Below are 18,925 nucleotides of genomic sequence, written 5' to 3'. Positions count from 1 at the left end.
TATTTTTAATTGATTATCAATGTAGACAGGAATAATTTGTCTGTTGTTGACAAATGTTTGTAATGTTTGTTTTTTGTTGTTAGAGTTGTTATTGTCCTAAATTCAGAGTTTAATCTATTTCATTGAAACTACTCTCTTTGTAAGGATTTATGGAATCTATGGAAATCAGACTTGCATTATTATTAAAAAGTGTTAGGACAAGAGAATATTTTGTCATTCTTTCCATTTTATGTGGCTAATTCTTCCGTACCATTACAGAATGTAAATTTCATCACGATGGTAACACCAAGATTTTAATACCCATGGTTGTTACAGTACAGATATCCCATTGTGTATCTTAACAGCAGACAAATAAAACAGTGATATTCTAATAACCAAATCTAATTTAAGTTGAAAGAGTTGATACTAACATGTTTCAGAACAAATTAGTGTTTGTATGCTCTTTATGAAGGTACAAAGCCACAATATTGAGCAAATTAACTTGTAAGATTCTCTGGAGTTTGCAGTAATTTTATTTATTTGTAATTATGTGTACTGTGCCTCAGTCATCATTATATAAATTAAAAAAAATGCAACAGTTAAGAAGAAGCATGAATTTCTCTATTGAAATGTTATTAAAAAATTGATTTAATTAATGGTTGGTTGTGGTTTACTTTTTCTCGTTGTTGATCCAATTAAACTTTTGATAAAGCTGCTTTGTTATTGTAGCACAATATTATATAAAAATTTGGAACTTATAAAATCATATGTATATATCTTTCTTTGTGTATGAGTGCATGTGTGTGGTGGGTGTACCTTGTTTTTACCAGATTGTCAATTTCCATATTGTAAGACAATTGGTATGCATTTCTTCTTGCATTTAATATAATTTATTTCAGTTTCGAAACTGTTTTGTTTCTTAGTCCAGATTTAAATATAAAACATTTTATGAAGATGACCTTTGTCATCCAGTGGCTCAGTGGTAACATAAGAGCTCATAATCACTAACTTTGTGTTTGATCCCTGTGTTAAATGCAGAACAAATAATTCAATGAATATTAACAAACGAGCATGGTCCTGTACAGTCTATGGTCATTTTGTGCATACATTATAGTTTGGTGAATATTAATTTATACTTGTGTATTTATTTTATGTTTTGTTTATGTAGCTTAGTAATAATTTAATTGAAGGTTGAAAATAAATGATTTATAGAACTTTGTATTACAATAGATCTGATTTGGAGTTCCATTATGCCAAAAGCCTCAATAAACTTTCTGCCAAAATAACCAAAGCTTCTAAAGATGCTTTAGGGTAAGTATCATGCAATAGTAATGTAAGTTGTAAATTAAATTTGGAGCTCTGACTGAGAAAAATATACACTTGGCTAGCAGAGAGTATCTTGCATTGTGTACTTTTGATTCGTCTGTATGAATTTTAAGATAAATTACTGTGCTTTTAATCTGTCTGCTGGTTTCTTTTATTAAAGCTAGTAACTTACAGCACTTACTCTGAGCTTTTATTGTTTTGTTCCTTTCATATACTTGTATTTTGTTTTCCTTAAAATACTTTTTCTATATAACAGATTAAATACTTGAGTAAGGAAATAGTATGAATAGGGTTTTTTTTTAACTTTTATTTTGAAGAGTGTACTTTCCCTTTTGTTTTAATTTTTTCATGTACTTGTAACTAAAATAAGCTTGGAATCTTAAATTTTTAGCTTTTCTAGCGTTCATTTTTTGTCAGGAAGTTGATATTTTCGATTGTGTAAATATGCTAGTTCTTGTTTTGATTCAAAAAATGTTTGTGTGTGTAAAATTAAAATTTACACTTTGGTTTGAAACTATGAAAATTTTGAATCCACATATACTTTTATTTTGAGTATCAGCTGAACTTTTGAAAAATTCATAATATAGGACAACAGCACAAACTTGGCTAGAATCTGCCGTCGTCATGGCCCGTGAATCGGAACTTCACAGGTACAAATATTCTGAATTTCTTTAAGAATAAAATAATTTTTTATGGTTTTGTTTGAATACAAAGAAATAGTAAGGATAGAGTTAGCAAGATATTTTTAAAGAAATACTTAGAACCAAATTATATTAACATTCACATTATCCTTCATTACTTTTTAATAGGAGCTCTGAATAATATCTGATTTTAGATATGATTACGCATGCACTCATAAGTTTTTCATTATATAGATTGCTACTTTTCCAGGTATCAAGGAAAAACATTTTCAATCTACACATATTAACCAGTTGTTGTTTTTTTATGTTATTAACTCAGGCCAGTATCATTCCTAATAATCAGTTTTGCATAATAGGAGCATAAGGGAAAGGATAAATTTGTTTTGAATAAGTTTACATTATTTTGGATGTACAACAAACTTGCAAAGTATTGGCAACTGATTAGTCAAATAGAAAATTTAAGTTCTAAAATGAATACTCGTCTTCTGGCACAAATAACTTTTTTCTTGAGTTTGCTTGATTTGGCAAAGTTGCAAGACACTACTATGTGAAAACTCCAACATAATCTCACATGAATTTGTGCCATTGCATGATGTGATTATGCAGTAGGACCCCTCTACCAATGGGAGTGTAACACATACACTCTCCATGTATGATGATGCTGTCTATGTTCATGCTCATGAATTCTAATTTTCCTTGGCAATATCATGAACAAACCTTTTATATATATATATTGAGCATACAATAGTTTGAACATGCAACAAGCCTGCAAAGTATTTGCAAGTGATTGGTGGAAAATGAAGTTTATAAAAAGAAAAATATCAATAACTTAGTAATACCAAAAACATCTTTAGTTACGGTAAGGTAGGAATTGTTTGAAATCCTGTCATATGCAATAAAACCTCAAGAAATTAATTCACAATTTCCTAACTACAAGAAACAGTAATAGCTATGAAGTGAGTAGTTTTATACATTTTAAAAGTTTGGAAAGAATACAGATTTATTATTCACAGTATAATTGATTGTGGAGTAAAACATGGCATGCATATGTTTAATAATATTGTCAAGAGAAAAATTACAAAGGAAAACTTTAAATATGAGTATCAACACTGCATCTTTTAAAAATAGTAATAATAATGAAATGTTTAAGAATCTGGAATTAGATTAATGACAACAAGGACAAGTTGATTTTGTTATTTAATGCTGGGAGATAATTAAAAAGGAAAAGTTTCTCTAATAATATGTTAATTATCTGTTCTGCAGATAAGAGTTTTCATGTTTTCAAGAAGGATGGGGTAGTTATTCTTTTTAAGTAACTAGATACAAGACTCAAAAATTTAGTTAGCTTGTATCTATTTCTAAATGAAATTTCCATATTCTTGTTTGTAATTTGTAGTTTTACCAATGTAAATAGTTTTACAACTATCACAAGTTCATGGGTAACTTTTGATATTTCAGAATGATATGATTTGTGAACAAATACTTGGTAAATTATAGTCATCTGAAGCTGGCACATTTGGTGGTTTCCTTTTTCTCATAAGCACACCATTTTAAAAAAACCAAAAACATTTTGAACATTCTCCAGTTCATCTCTTGGGAGTGCATATTTAAATAATGAAGAGACGTGTGGGTCCTTTTCTTGCTCGGTGATCAATTTACTTCTAGCAGACAGAATTTCACTAGGTCAACCAGATCCCTTGTATCCATTATTGTCACTCGCCACCAATTTGTCAGTAGAACACTTATTCACAAAATTCCCATCAGATCCAAAAAATGTCTGAAATAAATTTGTAATACTCTCCTTTGAACATATGTCTATCATTTATTTTTAGTTTAATTTCTTAGCCTGAGTTTGAGTCACAACAGATGAGGGAAACACATCTGGATTTTCCTCAATAGTAATATCATTTTTAGAAGAAACAGTAATAGGTTTGCTAACCATTTTGAATTTGGAAATAATTTTTCACCCAGCCAAATTGTTTCCCAACAATAATGATACACTCTTAATTAGCAGAGTAAGTTTTACTCCACCTACAACTGATTCTGAAACTAGGTTTGATGTTAAATAGATGTTATGAAGAAGAACATTAACAAAGCCACCTTCAATATCCTGAGTGAGCAATTGCAGATTCATCAGTTGAAAAACTCTATCTAAATGCAATATATCTTCTAGCAACAGTAATCAAGTCATCCCAATATCACATAGAATATGTATGGGTATGGGAATAGCAGTGTTGCACAGAACCAACAAACATAAAAGATCGAAATTCCTCCTTGACTACATCAGTATTTATATCAGTGACCAAATGAAAAATATCAGGTGATCTGGTGAAACAAATCTGCTACAATTGGTGTACATAATATGTATTTATGAGGAGGTAAAATTCCTCTCTAAAGTTAAAATTTCTCTAGAGAAAGAAACCCTTGTTTCTGCACTTAAGGAAAATTGTTGTAATGTTTAGGCCCATCTAAATTAGATTCTATTCGGAAAATATAGAGTCTAATCTTTAATTTATTTATTTTGTAACATAATTACAAGAGAATTAAATGTAAATAACTTAATATAGTCTACCACTACAGTTAATTTTATTTTACAATATGTTTCACTCATGCATTACCTTATTCATTTTATAAATTCCTGCCCAATTTATATATTTACTGTAGTTTACCTTAATGCACACCCAAGGTTACATTGAAGATTTTTACACAGCAGTTATACAAATGTATTGATTGGTTACTAAATATAGTAAACACCTATCAGTGTATCAAGCATTTTTAAAAGTATTTCATTGAGATTATTTGTTACATGGTAATACACACATTTTATTGGTCATCTTCACATAAACCTTCATCCCTACAATTGTCACTACCATTGGCTTCATTGAATTCATTGGATTATCTTTGCACCTTCATTCTCTTCTGATTTCCACAGAATGTCATTATCCATCCCATCCACTGCACTGGATATGCAACATTTTTTTGAAACCTTTATAAATGTTTTAATGATTTTTGGTGGTAGCTTCTAGTAAAATGCCTAGAAAAAATTGACTGTACATTAATATAATGTACAATAAATTATTTGGAGGTATTTAGTGAAACAAATTGCACATTATTTTGAGGAAAATACAGTATCCTTTTAAGCAACTTTCTTGTGAGATCAAATTAGGATACGTGTAGTTCTTGCTCTTCCACCTTTTCTTAATTTGGATGGATAGGTGAGGAAGCAGAGTGGGTCAGGATTAACTGTGAAGGGGTGATTTATAGGTGTCACTGTAACCATACAAAACATATGCACGCACGCACACGCCTAATTTTGTATACATACATTTATTAATTTTGTCATAATCCAACAATGTTAAATGCTATATAATTAATGGCACAATATCTATTTTTCCAAAGTATTTATTACTTTATAATTGTTTTGGTTTTACCTGTATCTGTTTTTTTTTTTATATTTTGAATGTCTTGTAATGAAATGAAAACTTGTATCATTTTCATAATATCTGCTTCACGAGATATGATTATCAAAATAAATCATGTATAAAACCAGAGCAACATTTGAAACTTTTCTTCAGGTGTTTGGCTTTTGGACTTACAGAAGATGTTGTGAAGCCATTGAAAATGTTAGTTGATGCCCATTATAAAACAAGAAAACAGGTAAGAGAAATTAATATGCGAGTAAAATAAGAAATTTATTAAAAGTGTAAAATACCCACACAGGTAACTTTCTAAAATGAGAAGAAATGATGTTTTCTTATAAATGTAAAAAGTTGATGGACTAACCAAATTGAGGAAAATTATTTTTATTAGACTCTTTTTAAAAATTTGCCTAATTTGCTATATCAATTATAGATGTTTGTTTGATAAATTTTTATGAGCCTCAGTTTAATGTAGCATGTTGAAAGTTTGGCTTTTTTTTAGTTGTTGATGCTGTAAAGGTTTTGATATTTTAAAATGTTTCAGGTATCTATTTTTCATCTTGCTCTCTGGCAGTATTGTTAATATACCAAAGCTTCTATTGTATTATCATGGAGAGTTGTTTGAATTAAGCTAACTTAAGTATTTATAATTCAGTTAATTGTTACTGTATAGATTGGTAAGAACCTTTCAGGTGTTGAGTGCACACCTGCTTAAATAACTTAATTTGAGTAAAAAGAATAATTCTAAACCATTGCAACAGTACCTATCTCTGAAATGTTTGAAAAGAATGTTTTGTAATTCACATATAAAAACAAAGAAAATGTTAGAACTTTCATTTCTGTGCATCTTTGAAGAGTTCACTTGTAAACAGTACACTTACATAAAAAAAAAAAAAATTCTACCTATACCATGTTATATCTGTTAAGATATCATTCCTTTCAGATATTCCTTATGATTAATGTCTTGATTTTACCATGATTTTACTACAGCTCTTTCTTCCTACTTTTTTATTATGTTGTAGAATTTTCAAGAATGTTAATTTTTTGCAAAGGTAACATGGTAGGTCTATAGAATAAGAAATTTGTCAAGACATATATTTTGTATGCCCTAAGTAATTACATTTGTGAGAGTGAACACGAGTGCACAATCATGATAAGCAATCTTTATTAATTTTTACAAACACACGGTGTATATATACTTTTACTTGACACAGTTTGTGGTTACCTTTAATGGAAAGTTAGATCTAGATCTTTTTCTCTATGAAGAGTTATTCAAAACTTATGTGGTTGAAATAATGTACCACATTGAAGATTAAGTTTGACATTCTGAACCAAGTATTCGGAGTGGCTTGTACTACTCGTGACTGGTCACTCTCACTGAATCATAAGGATGTCATAACCCCAAGGTATCAACTGATGTAGTGGAAAAGACGATTATTTAGCTTTACATACTGAGTACAGCCTTATAACTAGCTTTTTTCCAGTAAGATAAAAGATGTTATATCAAGTGAATGACACTGAAAAATAGCCAGCTAGAGTGATAGCAACTGAGCAACCTTCATGACTAAGATATTATGTGGCAACTGTACATGCAACTGCATACATGAAATGTTTTGAAAAGTTTTTATATTAAAATAAGAAAATAAAAAAAATCCATGATATGCCTATGTATTATAATGTTCTGAACATGCCATAATTAAGATTAGCTTGGAAAACAGCTATAGTCACCATTTAACTACGATTGCGTAGAGTATGTTATAAACTATTTATATTAATGAAGAGCAAATAAAGTGGTTTGATGAATATTTTATGGTTACTGGTTTTAAATATTGACTGGTCATTGCTCTTGTAGGGGTGAAGAAAGGAATCTAATGGGAATTTTAAGAGTTAAGAGTAATTTAGTGATTTGGGAATTAATTTTTAGTTTCTTTAGGTATTCTAATCATTCCTATCCTCTGGTTGGGCAGTGAAAAGCCTTTAGATTTACAATGCTAAAATCAGGAGTTCAGTTCCCCTTGTTGGACACAGCAGATAGCCCAATGTGGCTTTGCTATAAGAAAACACACACTATTCATTCTTGAAAACTAGAAATTTTTTTCTGTGACAAGACATTATGTAAGTTTAGATTTATAAGTACAGTGTACATTGGCAAAATATTCCAGTGACTCAAATACTTTCTTATGAAATATAATTTTGTTGTATTCAAACAACACAAACAAATCATAAAACTTGTTTATAGAAAACAAACTGTTTATCAGGTTTAGATTGATATCAACCAAGAATATTTTTTTTCAAGAATCATAAAAACCCAGCTTGATAAAGGTAATGTTAATGCCAATTTCAAATAAGGTATCGTAGGTCACCAGTAAATGTTTTAATACTGTATTTAGTAGTATATATTCTGTACATATAATGGTAAATGACTTATACCGATGAAAGCTTAACCCTGCCAAAAGAGCACATGGAGCTCAATCCAACAGTGCTTCAGCTTACTGACCTAAATAACAACTACAATTATTTAGCGTTTTAGAAATGTTTATAGAAGAATTTTCTTAATCATTGTTTCTGTGGTGTAGATTGAAGTGGTGGTGGATAGAATATCCAAGAGTCTTACTGATCGTCGTAATGAAGAAGCAAAGTCTCTGAAGCAGAGCTACCATTCTACAAAGGAAAATGAAAAGTTGCAGGAACATAGTTTAGAAAGTAGAAACAGTAAAGGAAAGCTAGTCACAGATAAAGATATTAACAAGGTAAGTTTTATATTAGAGAAGTGAAAGAAAAGCGGAAGGTACTTGTTATAACCAAAAAACATTTATTCTAAATAAGATGTGCATTGTAAACCATATGGAGAAAAACTGCCACTAATGTCTTAGAAAGGTTAAAAAAAAACAAATGACAAACAAATATCTGTATAAGGCCTTCCATTTAATTCTTTGATAAGGGAAACTGATCCTAATATCCTGAAAAAAATTTGCCAGTATTAAAACCATATGAACAACAACTAACCCTAATGTCTTAAACTTTGTATCCTTATATTGAGTGACTAATCATATTACTCCACTGGTTAGGAAAAATTTAGAAAAAGATCATGGAAAAAGTCAGGAAATTCATTTTTTAATGTTCTGTATACACCCTGTTTTCCATAAATAAAAAGTGTAATACTCATTTGTAATTTCAAAAATGTTCATACTTCAACTCAATGTTCAATTATGATTAATTTTGGTTTTCAGTATAAGAATTTATTAGATGAACATTGACAGGTGGACATACTTGTATGTAGTGCTTTTATCTGATGCAAAATTATGTTTTGTTTAGAAAATTCCATGGATTAAGGTGTTTTTTTTCTTATATTCAGGTTCTCAAGTTCTTATTAATAAAGTTTGCTAATAGAATTGATACAACAGAGCCTGACTTCTCTATAGAAATTTCAACTTTAAATATTGAAAAGACTAACATTTATTGAGTGGTTCCTTCAATCAAGTATTGATCATAACTCAGTCTGTTCCTAACACTGATAGCAAGTAAAACCTTAAATGGAAACAATTGGTACTTAAAGACTACAGTAAAGTGTCAGTGTTATAGCATTTTGAGTACAATTAGCCATAATATCCTGAATAAGATATGCCATTGTAATCCCATACTGAAAGAACTTTTCTGAAAGTGTGGGATATTAATATCCTATTGAATACAAGTTGCTATAATATCCTGAACAGGGTATACGATTTTAATATCATACCCACAGCAACTGTCTGTAATATAAAAACTTCATTATATACTAATGATGCTATGTTGAGTGAAAGTGGCCCTAACATTTTGAATACTAATTGAAAGCTACTATCCCTTATTTTTGGAACAAGGTTTCTTATTATAAGAGTTTACTGTGTATTGTATTGGTGAAACGTTGCATTAACCAAACCCAATTATATTTTCTGGAGTAATGGGTCATGTTTTATTTCTTTTTTTAATAAGAGTTTGTTAAGAACGTTTGGTCAAAGGGAAGCAGACTACATAATCATCAGTAAAATTATAAATTATTAAATGAAGTCAGTAATATATAACAAGGAATTAGAGTTACTTTAATGATGTCATAAACAAGAAATATTATAAAAATTAGAATGTAGTGAATTCTAAGTTTGGTATTCTCACTTTTAGCAGTATTTTCAGTTGTGATCTCCTTGATGTCTCAAAAGGTTTGTTTCATGTAGGAGATTTAGGTTAGTTGACAACCTGTCTACTGTAACAACAGTGCAAATTACTCTTTGTATTTTTAAATTACCTTTTACACTTACAGAATTATCTTGAACATTATAACCAGTAATATTATTGAAACTACTAAAGAAATACGGAGTAGGTCCTTACTAACGAACCACATAAAACTTGAATTGTTTTGTCTTAAGATCCACACAGCTTACCTGTTCACACACAAAGAAATTCAATATTTATATTGAAAGCAAGTAGTCCTAAATAAGGTATGCTATTGCAATTTTATATTGAATATCATTGAAGCTAACATCCTAAATAAGATGTGCATTCTAAACCATATGAAGAAAAACTGCTGCTAATATTACAGTTCACCACTAATTTTGTACTGAAAGTAACTGATTTACAACAATAAAATATATCTATATAAGGCCTGCCATTTAATTCTGAGTTGAGAGAAACTGACTGATTTTCTGAATAAGATATGCCAGTACAAAACCATATGAAAACAACTGACCCAAATATCTGGAATATTGTTTCCTTATATTTAGTGACTGTTATCACTAGAAAGAAGTTATGCTATGCTATTATGACACTTTTTGTGTCCCTCTCCCTCCAAAGACAATGTTTAGACAATACTGAATACTGTTTAAGTGTATTTTTGCTTTTTAAACAAGGTATAATATACTCGCTCACCACTTTTTTATACTGTCCCAGTGTTTTTTTTTACAGTACACTAGGCTGACAACTGTGGTACTGATTTGTTGTCACTATATACGGGGTGTTTGGAAAGTCATTGTGCACTTGTATATTTATTAACAGGCATGTTTCAATATAGTATACAGGAGGTAAATATGAATGACAATTATAAACAATGTTAAAAGTGACCCCTGTTGGCATCAATACAGGCTTGGATCCTTCTTATTTTGTTTCTAAACACCGCTATCAGTTGCTGGCTTGAAATAGACTGAATGAATGCTGTTATCGCTGCTTTCAAAACAGCACAGTGACTTTCCGAACACCCTGTATTATTAATTTTAATTTTGGGATTCTGAAGCAAATTAGTATTACATGTTTATATAGTTCTAGTTTTTTAAAAGAATATTGTTAAAGTAAGCTTGAAGTTGTAGCAAGCTAAATTTGTTAAGTTGGATGAATGTGGTTTGTTTCTCATTTTTTAAGTAATTAAGGATAAGAGAATTTAAGTTTAAACAATTTTCGTTTTTTTTTATGTAAAATATACATAGTAAATTGGTTAAGAATTTATTTATATTCTTACACTGTTTAAGATGGAAAACAAGCGTAGAAAAGCACAGGAAGCTGTGGCAAGAGCGGACCAGGAATACTATACAAGCTGTTTAAAGGCTGAGAGGGCACGACAGGAATGGGAGTCAACTGTTTTCAAAGCAAACATTCAGTTTCAGAAGCTTGAAGAAGAAAGACTTGAACATATGCAAGATTTAGTGCAGAAATATGCCAATCATATCAGTGTTTTGGGTCCCGAGATGATTCAGGTAATTTTTATATATTTAAAAAAGAATCTCAAAATGTAGTTTTTTTTACATTAATAAATTGATTAATCAGTTAAAATATTTCCTATTGTAAAAATCATTTCTAAACTTAATGTTAAATAACTGTTTTCTTATCAGAGCAACTATGTCAGTAGTTTTTAATATCCTCTTTATTTTTGTGGTTACATTCTTTAACACTAAAAACCAAGTTTCAATACCCATGGTGGGCAGAACACAAGTAACTTTGTGCTTAATTACAACCAACCAACCAATCACAGTCTCTAAAAATGAACTTGTGTATAATATTCTAAAAGATAATTACACAACCAAAAGATAGTTTGAATAGAATAAAATAGGGTATAAGAAAATGTAAGAACCAAATGTAAACTCAACATTAATAGGAAGAGCTTTCCATTGCTAGAGACAGTTTTTCTTATAGTTACATTGGTGAAAAGGGGGAGGACTTTAGTGCACGTGTTTGTATCAGTAATTACTTTCACCAAATTAAAATCTATAAAACAACGGGTAATTTTACTACTATTTTATTTTATTCCAAACCATCCACACAAGTATTGTTTTACTCAAATTTCACTGGTTATTTTTGAAAATGCGTATTGAATACCATTAATTAAGAATGAGAAAAGGTTAACTTCTCATATCAGTAATTACCTATACATATGTAGATTTTAATAGTTTCAACATTGTCAAAGTAAAGATTTGTATCATTAAACATTTCTCATTATAATTGTACAGAAAATAATTAAAGCTGTACCTGAGCATTTTTTTTTTTTTACTATTCATGACAGGGGTGTGAAATTTTAAATGCAGCTGTATCTAAAATTGATGTACAGGGAGACATCCAAGAATCAATACGGTCTAGAGGAACTGGTCCTAATTCTCCTGAGCAGTTCCTGCCTGACTTTTATGTAGGTATTGTGCATGTTTTAATCTCATGTGCATGATTGGGTCAAGTTGCTCATATTATAAAATGTTTTCATATTATATTTCATAATATTCACATTGTCCCTATTAAATGCTAAAAAAGTTTTTAATTTTTATTTTCCTTTTTCTTATTTTCATCTTTTGAAGCTCTACTCAAATAAGTCTAACAATGCAAAATGTATATTTGTTTGTTTTTTTTTATGTTCATTGGCCTTAATATTTTGGGCAGCAGTGTATATATGGTAATATTTTGTGTTCTAAAGTGCTTATTTGAAGTAAATTTTGCTAGTTAGTTATAGTAGAAAAAATGACATTAAAATATAAAGTTTTTTTAAGAGGTTCCAAAGGTTATACAAGTGATATGAAAAACTGCGAGATGAAAAAAACAATTTTTATTCTTAACATTCATAACATTGCACTCAGACCAGTCAGGGTAAGAGTAAGAATAACTTTAAATTCAGACAAGTCTTTAGTAGAAAACTAATTTTTTTGTGCATGAAAGAGTTGTCAGTTAAGAGTTTGTTAAATTTTATTCAAATACAGTAATTTCAAAATTATAATAAGAACTAATTCTACAGGATGGGATCAGCCCAAAAGATTGAGCTTCCCAGAGGCAGAGTGGTGTGTCTGCAGACTCATCCTTATAAACTAGGTTTTGATACTTTTGGTGGGTAGAACATAGATAGCCCAATATTTAGCATTGTGCTTAATTCCAAATAACCAGTAAACAAAACCAAAAGATTGACATCCAGTACATTGGGTTATGACAGCAGTTTTTTCCGTGAAACACTCAATATTATTACAGTAGGCTTTTTAAACTAAGAAAATAGTAAATTTTGTTTATTGTTTTTAGTAGAGTTTGTAATGTATCTATGCATGCATCATAGTTTCCAATTTTGGATTTCTTAAAAAAATGTTTTTGGTATATCAAAACCAAACATTTCTCATAATGCAATGCACCAGTAACTGTTAAGATGCAGTGCAGTTATTGGGGAAACACTGCTTGAACAAATTATTTTGGAAGTGCATCATAGTTGCTCAATGTTTCACACAAGTTTTGCCATGATTAATGAGGTACTGATCAGAGTTTACCTCAAGCAGTATCTGCTGCAGATGTTTAGTAATTCAGTAGCATGGACAAGCATCTGTATGCTGGTTTATGTTGGGATTATTTTATTTTATAAGGATATTAATGTGTCACTATTATCTTATTGTGTATTTGGACTTAAAGTACTATACAAACACATGCCTATAATTTACAAAACTGTTTTTAATTTCCTTAATTCCCTGTTTGTATGGTTGTGAAAGCTTTACCTTCTTTATTCTTAGCACTGTCCCACATTTTAATTGCTGGACTGGAATAATACAATGAAATATTTGAGCCTAACAATACAATTCCCCTCCAGTGGCATCTTTGTTAGCCTTCATAGAGTTCTTTAATTTTTTCTGAAGCCTTTTTCATAAAGAAAAGGCTCTTTTACAATTAATTTGTGTTATACAAAAGCATAAATGCTGTTAAAGTGTGTGTATGTAGGGATTTAGTTGTTCAATCTGTTGTAGCTTAGAAACAGTTTCTACAACATAAGGATAGCTAAAATACAGAGCATCAATTTCTTATGCTCATCCATCTCATAGTGTGTTTCTTTGATTGGCAATTCTTTGTCACTGAAAATGCTCCAATTGTTATGCAGTTTTTCAGCTTATACTGCAGAACTAAATTTTGATTTGAAGGCTTCAAATGTTTAATGTTTTTAATGGTATTAACAAACTCCAGTGCAAGTATGTGAAACATGCAGTGTGTCTGTGTGACAGATTGGCAGAACTTTGACTTTATTTGCATACCCTTATCAGTCTGTGACCTACCATAGTTTTAGCTCTTTTGGTACATAGTTACCATTTTAATCATGTCTACTCCTAATTTATCAAAGATAATTGGATAATTGTATGCCTTTGCCATTATCAAGCTGTACACTTCCTAGGTAAGACATCTCAACATTGTCTTCATACATATTTTATATAAATGACTAGCTTTCTTTGAAGTCCCAGATTACACACTCCTCTGTCATGGAACCAAAAGTCACATCTTTGAAGAAGTTTCACAATGTCATTATGTAAACATACATAAACAGTCTGATATGATCTGTTGCATTTTGTTAATTGAAGTCCAACTTTTTCATTTATTTCAAACCATCCATGAAGGAAAATCTAGTAATTTATTCTTGGGCTCACTTGGAAGGCTCTAACTTTGCACAACTATAAATTATTTCAAATACTAATTTATCAGACCCACTTGTTTTACACTCATAAGTACAACCCTTATTAAGTTTGTTATCACTATTGCTGCACTCCATACTTTTAGTTTTTATTTTTCACTCATTTTTACTGGATCTAAATGGTTACTACTATCTTTAATTGTAGAAGTCTGAACATGAAGATAGCCAGATAGAATATACTCTTCTATTCAACTACTTTACACTGGTATAAAAAATTAATCTGAAGCCATACAGCAAAATACAAACAAAATAGACAGAGTAAAAGAATAGAGATTTAAACTGTTACATCATTAACATGATTGATACTAAATTTTAGATTGTTTTACGTATCTTGTTTTTATGCTATTACTTTATTTTTTAGTCAGAAAATATGAAGAATTTCATGAATGCAGAGAGAAGAAAAGAATCTCTACAGAAGTTTTTTTATATGTTGAATCATGACATTGAGATGGAAAGAAAAGGAATAGAAGGTAAATGAAAAAGAAAAATTTTGTTTTTAAGTGAAGAAACAGATATTTGATGATTAAATCTATAATAATTAAACATTTTCTTAAAGCCATTTAAAAGAAAGATAACATACTGAGGTTTTACATATTTAATATACAAGTTTCAAACAAGAATAAAGGTAGAGATGAGTAATAATTACAGGAAAAGCAAATTACCGATGAACTGTTTTAACTTATTCACAATGAGTAGGTCAAAGTGCACACGTCACAACCTTTTGCAGAATTGCATTCAAAATTTAAACTATTTTTTTATCATATGTATGAATAAACTAGGCATCAAAACGTAGTTGATAAATCAGTTTTTAATGCTATTTAAGGTTTTTAAGTTAATTGTGTAAGGAAATGTTTTAAAAACTTGTAGTATGAGAAGTATGTCATGCTCTGCTTTTCCCCTTCTCTGATTTATTTACCACCTCTCTGAGAAATACACATTTAATGTATAATACTTATAGATATTACTCGAGCAAAGCATAATTCATATACTTTTCAATCTTGTGTTTATGGAAGCATGTACTATAAAATGAGATCTGCTTGTCAGATCCACCTGTCACATGGCATCACAACGTAGTTGACAATTCAAATTTTAATGTTTATGTTTTAAGTTCTTAATTTTATAAAGAAATATTTTAAATCTTCAATGTTCCTTTGTACTTAGCAACAAGCCTGTTGCATCACTGTTGGACTATTTTTGTTATGTCCAATTGTCATAATACATTTTGAATAGTTAATATAATTTTCTTAAGAATGATTTAATATCTTATTTTTATAGGAGTACAAAATCTAGGACGAGCATTCAGTGAAACTCCTAATTTTGGTAATGAGGATGCACAACAAGATGTGACACAGAAACTTCATCAAGTGAGTAGATTATTGCTTGTGATCAAGTGGCTTGTAATTTTCCTTCTGTTACTAACACGAAGTTGTGTAAGGAAACTTAGTATTTTAAATTTTTTAACTCAACCTTTATAGTCAGTATGAAAGTACCTTGTATGTTGACATTTGTCAAAGTATATAATGTACAGTAGTAATGTTTTGAGAGGCTATAGCAGTGATTAAAAATGTACATCTCGAAACTATGAACTTTTTAGTTACAATTTTAACTTTTAAAGACTTAGTACTTTGTATTTCTTATTTATTAATGTGAATATTATTACACAGCTTCATACAACATTAGCTTATTTGGAAGCCACACGTCACAAAGTGGAATGTGCCCTTGCTGACCTCAATGGCAGAAGTAGACCAGCACATCCATTAACTGCACATATGAAGCAGTACAGTGATAAACAAGTAAGTGAAATACTTAATATAGCATTACTTTTCCAAGTAGAACATTTATAGTGTAACACATTTACTGTTACGTATTTATTTTAATATCAATGTTTGTTTTAGTTAAAAATAATATTTAGAAATGTATTAACTTGTATCGTTAATGTGTATCATGAAATTCCCACTTATTCTCTAAATTTGAAGAAGATTCTTGAGTGCAAGAATTGGCAATATATGTTTTACAAAAGTACTAGCATATTGTCAAGTATTGCTGCCAACTGAAATTTCAAGAACCTTACCTAAAGTTTATAAATTGATGTGTAGGAGACAGTATATATTGTTGGTTTACTATAGTTACTATTCTATAAGCCATGGAAGCTATAACTGTGATAAATGTTTATTAATTGAGAAAATACAGATACTTGACCAGGTATGTTTATAGATTTTGAACATTACATACCACTTAACGTCAGCAGATTAATATCATACATTAGTATTTTTGTTAAAACATTATATAACTTCAGCTCTGAAAAACTTGGGTGTAATCAGTGAATTATGCCAATATGAACTCAAAATTAATACAATTATTGTGAACCTTCAATAAAATATTCAATTCCAGACCAGATAGAAGACTCAATTTTGTTTGTAAGTTTGTAAAACTTTTGTGTACATATCATTATATGTAATAACTGTTATGATGTACTTTATTATTGTTTGTACATTAAAATAATTGTGTTAAGAAAGAAAACTATCAATCTTGTTGACAAATATCGTAAATTTGATGTATATCAACATTTAACTAACTTCTAAATTAAAATTTCTAACAATTTCAAATTATAATAGGTTACAATAAATTGGAGGCACATCCAAGATAAATCATAAAAAAACTACAGTAATACTGATGATCTGTTAAAAGATTCAAAGAACACAAAAAGTCACCTTCACACGTTTTCGAACACTGCAAAACAAATAAACACAACATAACCATAAAAACACCCAAATAAACAAATGCAAAATTAAAGAAGCCTTAATTATACAACGACTCAAGCACAAAATAAACCAATACAAAAGAACACCTTTATACCTATATTGATAAATATAATCAATCATCTAAGCATGCCCTCTACATCCCTATGCTCAATTACACAACCCCTTTCAAACATGTGGTCAGCTATCGGCCAACTACCTCTTTCTTTCTTTGTGAACCTGACGATGACCGAAGAAGGTCGAAACGTTGTTCGTTCCTCTACATAAAAAAAATTCCTCAACCCAGACCAGCCATTTTTACATATATAATGATTACATAACCTGTCACATGCTAATTAACTTTCTGATTTGCTAAAGAAAAATTCAACAGGAAAATCATGCTACACTTTACATACCCATTATTGTGTATTCTACAGTTTAAGAGATTTTCAAGGACCCCTCCATAAATTATTTTTGTTATTCAGTGTTATGTGAAGTTAGTCTACACACAATGTTTTGTAAAAGGAAATCTCAATAAGTACCATTACATTTGCAATCACTAAATCTTAAACTTACAAAAGTCTTAATGGCTGAAGTGAAATTTATCTAAGTATATGAAAAACAAATTAGTAATTGGATACACCAAATACAGTTGCTTTTTCATTCCAATAACAGTAGAATTAGAACATTTATGCTAAATTGTTAAAAACTTAAGTTTATCAGTTTTTTTTTCTTTGATTGCCACAGGGTTCAGTTCACTCGGTGCTGACACTGCCAGATGGCGGAATAACAGAGTTATTTTCAGGAAGATCAGACCAAGGACTCTCCTCCAGTAGTAGCTGGTCTTCAAATAATGACTTTGGAGAAGCAGACAGAGGTGTAGGTGATGGTACTTCTGTAATTGAAGGCAACTTTGATGGTAAATATAAAAACAGTAATAGTTTTTGAAGCGTAAGCTCTAGAAAAGCAGTATTTTACTTGTGTTCAAAAATGCTGTAACACTTTGTCATTACATTTCCCAGTAATTTAATCATTGAACTTTCTTGGAACAGTTTAGTAATTCTTTAATTGAGATATTTTGTAGTGATATTAAACTATTTTTTAATGTGAATAGTAGAACAGATTAATTGTAAGATAATAATGCATTAAAGTAACACTTTCTATGTATGACTAGGTTTTAAAGTTTCAAAAAATACTAACTAAAATGGGTTATCTGGGCTGAGAGTGGTGAAAGCAAATATTGGGGTTTGGTTGTCTCAAGCGAAGCAGTAGAAACAAAAAGTTAAAAAATAATAGATTCAATATATTGATTAAGCATAAAAATGGACATATAACTTGTTTATGATGTTGTATAGATTTTTCTCTGCTAAAATAAAAAAGCCAGGTTGTAAAATCACTTACGTGTGTATGTGTGTAAAGTCAAAAATGCTGTTTATTTTAGCACTTTTTTATTAAACAGTATAATGTGTAATGCTCATAATTCTCACAAAAGTTTTTATCATGAAACTAAAATTAAAAGTTGTATTTTTTGTAATTATAATTCATAATGTTGTATTTTCATGTAACAAGCTTTAAGCTTACAAGACAAATATAGGACTAATACAAATACATTAATCAAGAAGATAAATTAATTTAGTCATGTGCATGTATTAGGAAGGTTTTTTTTTTTTTATAACTAGAATCATAATCTAGTTGCATACATTTTTTATATTTAATGTTAGAAGCTGTCTTCAACCACATATCTGAGGTGCAGAACAACATTCAGTCTATACAATCAACTAACAACTGTTCCATTGGGCAATGTCAAGCTTTATACTCTTATCAAGCTATTCAAAATGATGAGCTTACAATACATACAGGTAAGGGGTAAAAAATGATGCAGGACTGTGATGATTT

The 18,925-nt window shown here is 29.8% G+C and overlaps 1 protein-coding gene and 1 long non-coding RNA gene across 6 annotated transcripts in view; one reads left to right on the top strand and one right to left on the bottom strand.

Moving 5' to 3' along the window:
• LOC143252729 (nostrin-like) overlaps positions 1-18,925 on the top strand; it is a 48,974-nt gene that overhangs the window by 22,917 nt on the left and 7,132 nt on the right. For 4 of the 5 annotated variants that reach the window (XM_076505309.1, XM_076505312.1, XM_076505313.1 and 1 more), the window contains 11 exons: positions 1,210-1,290; positions 1,893-1,955; positions 5,522-5,603; positions 7,942-8,115; positions 10,855-11,079; positions 11,883-12,002; positions 14,653-14,761; positions 15,567-15,655; positions 15,956-16,084; positions 17,777-17,948; positions 18,751-18,888. In XM_076505309.1, coding sequence (XP_076361424.1) covers positions 1,210-1,290; positions 1,893-1,955; positions 5,522-5,603; positions 7,942-8,115; positions 10,855-11,079; positions 11,883-12,002; positions 14,653-14,761; positions 15,567-15,655; positions 15,956-16,084; positions 17,777-17,948; positions 18,751-18,888 — 1,382 coding nt within the window. The remainder of the gene's footprint in view (positions 1-1,209; positions 1,291-1,892; positions 1,956-5,521; positions 5,604-7,941; positions 8,116-10,854; positions 11,080-11,882; positions 12,003-14,652; positions 14,762-15,566; positions 15,656-15,955; positions 16,085-17,776; positions 17,949-18,750; positions 18,889-18,925) is intronic. The other variant, XM_076505310.1, reaches the window with a different exon arrangement.
• LOC143252732 (uncharacterized) overlaps positions 16,445-18,925 on the bottom strand; it is a 118,253-nt gene continuing 115,772 nt past the window's right edge. The window contains exon 2 of the long non-coding RNA XR_013029119.1: positions 16,445-17,924. This is a non-coding gene — a long non-coding RNA (uncharacterized LOC143252732). The remainder of the gene's footprint in view (positions 17,925-18,925) is intronic.

Source organism: Tachypleus tridentatus, chromosome 6 (genome assembly GCF_004210375.1).
Source record: "Tachypleus tridentatus isolate NWPU-2018 chromosome 6, ASM421037v1, whole genome shotgun sequence".
NCBI classification, from domain to species: domain Eukaryota; kingdom Metazoa; phylum Arthropoda; class Merostomata; order Xiphosura; family Limulidae; genus Tachypleus; species Tachypleus tridentatus.
This window is presented reverse-complemented; position numbering and strand designations above follow the sequence as displayed.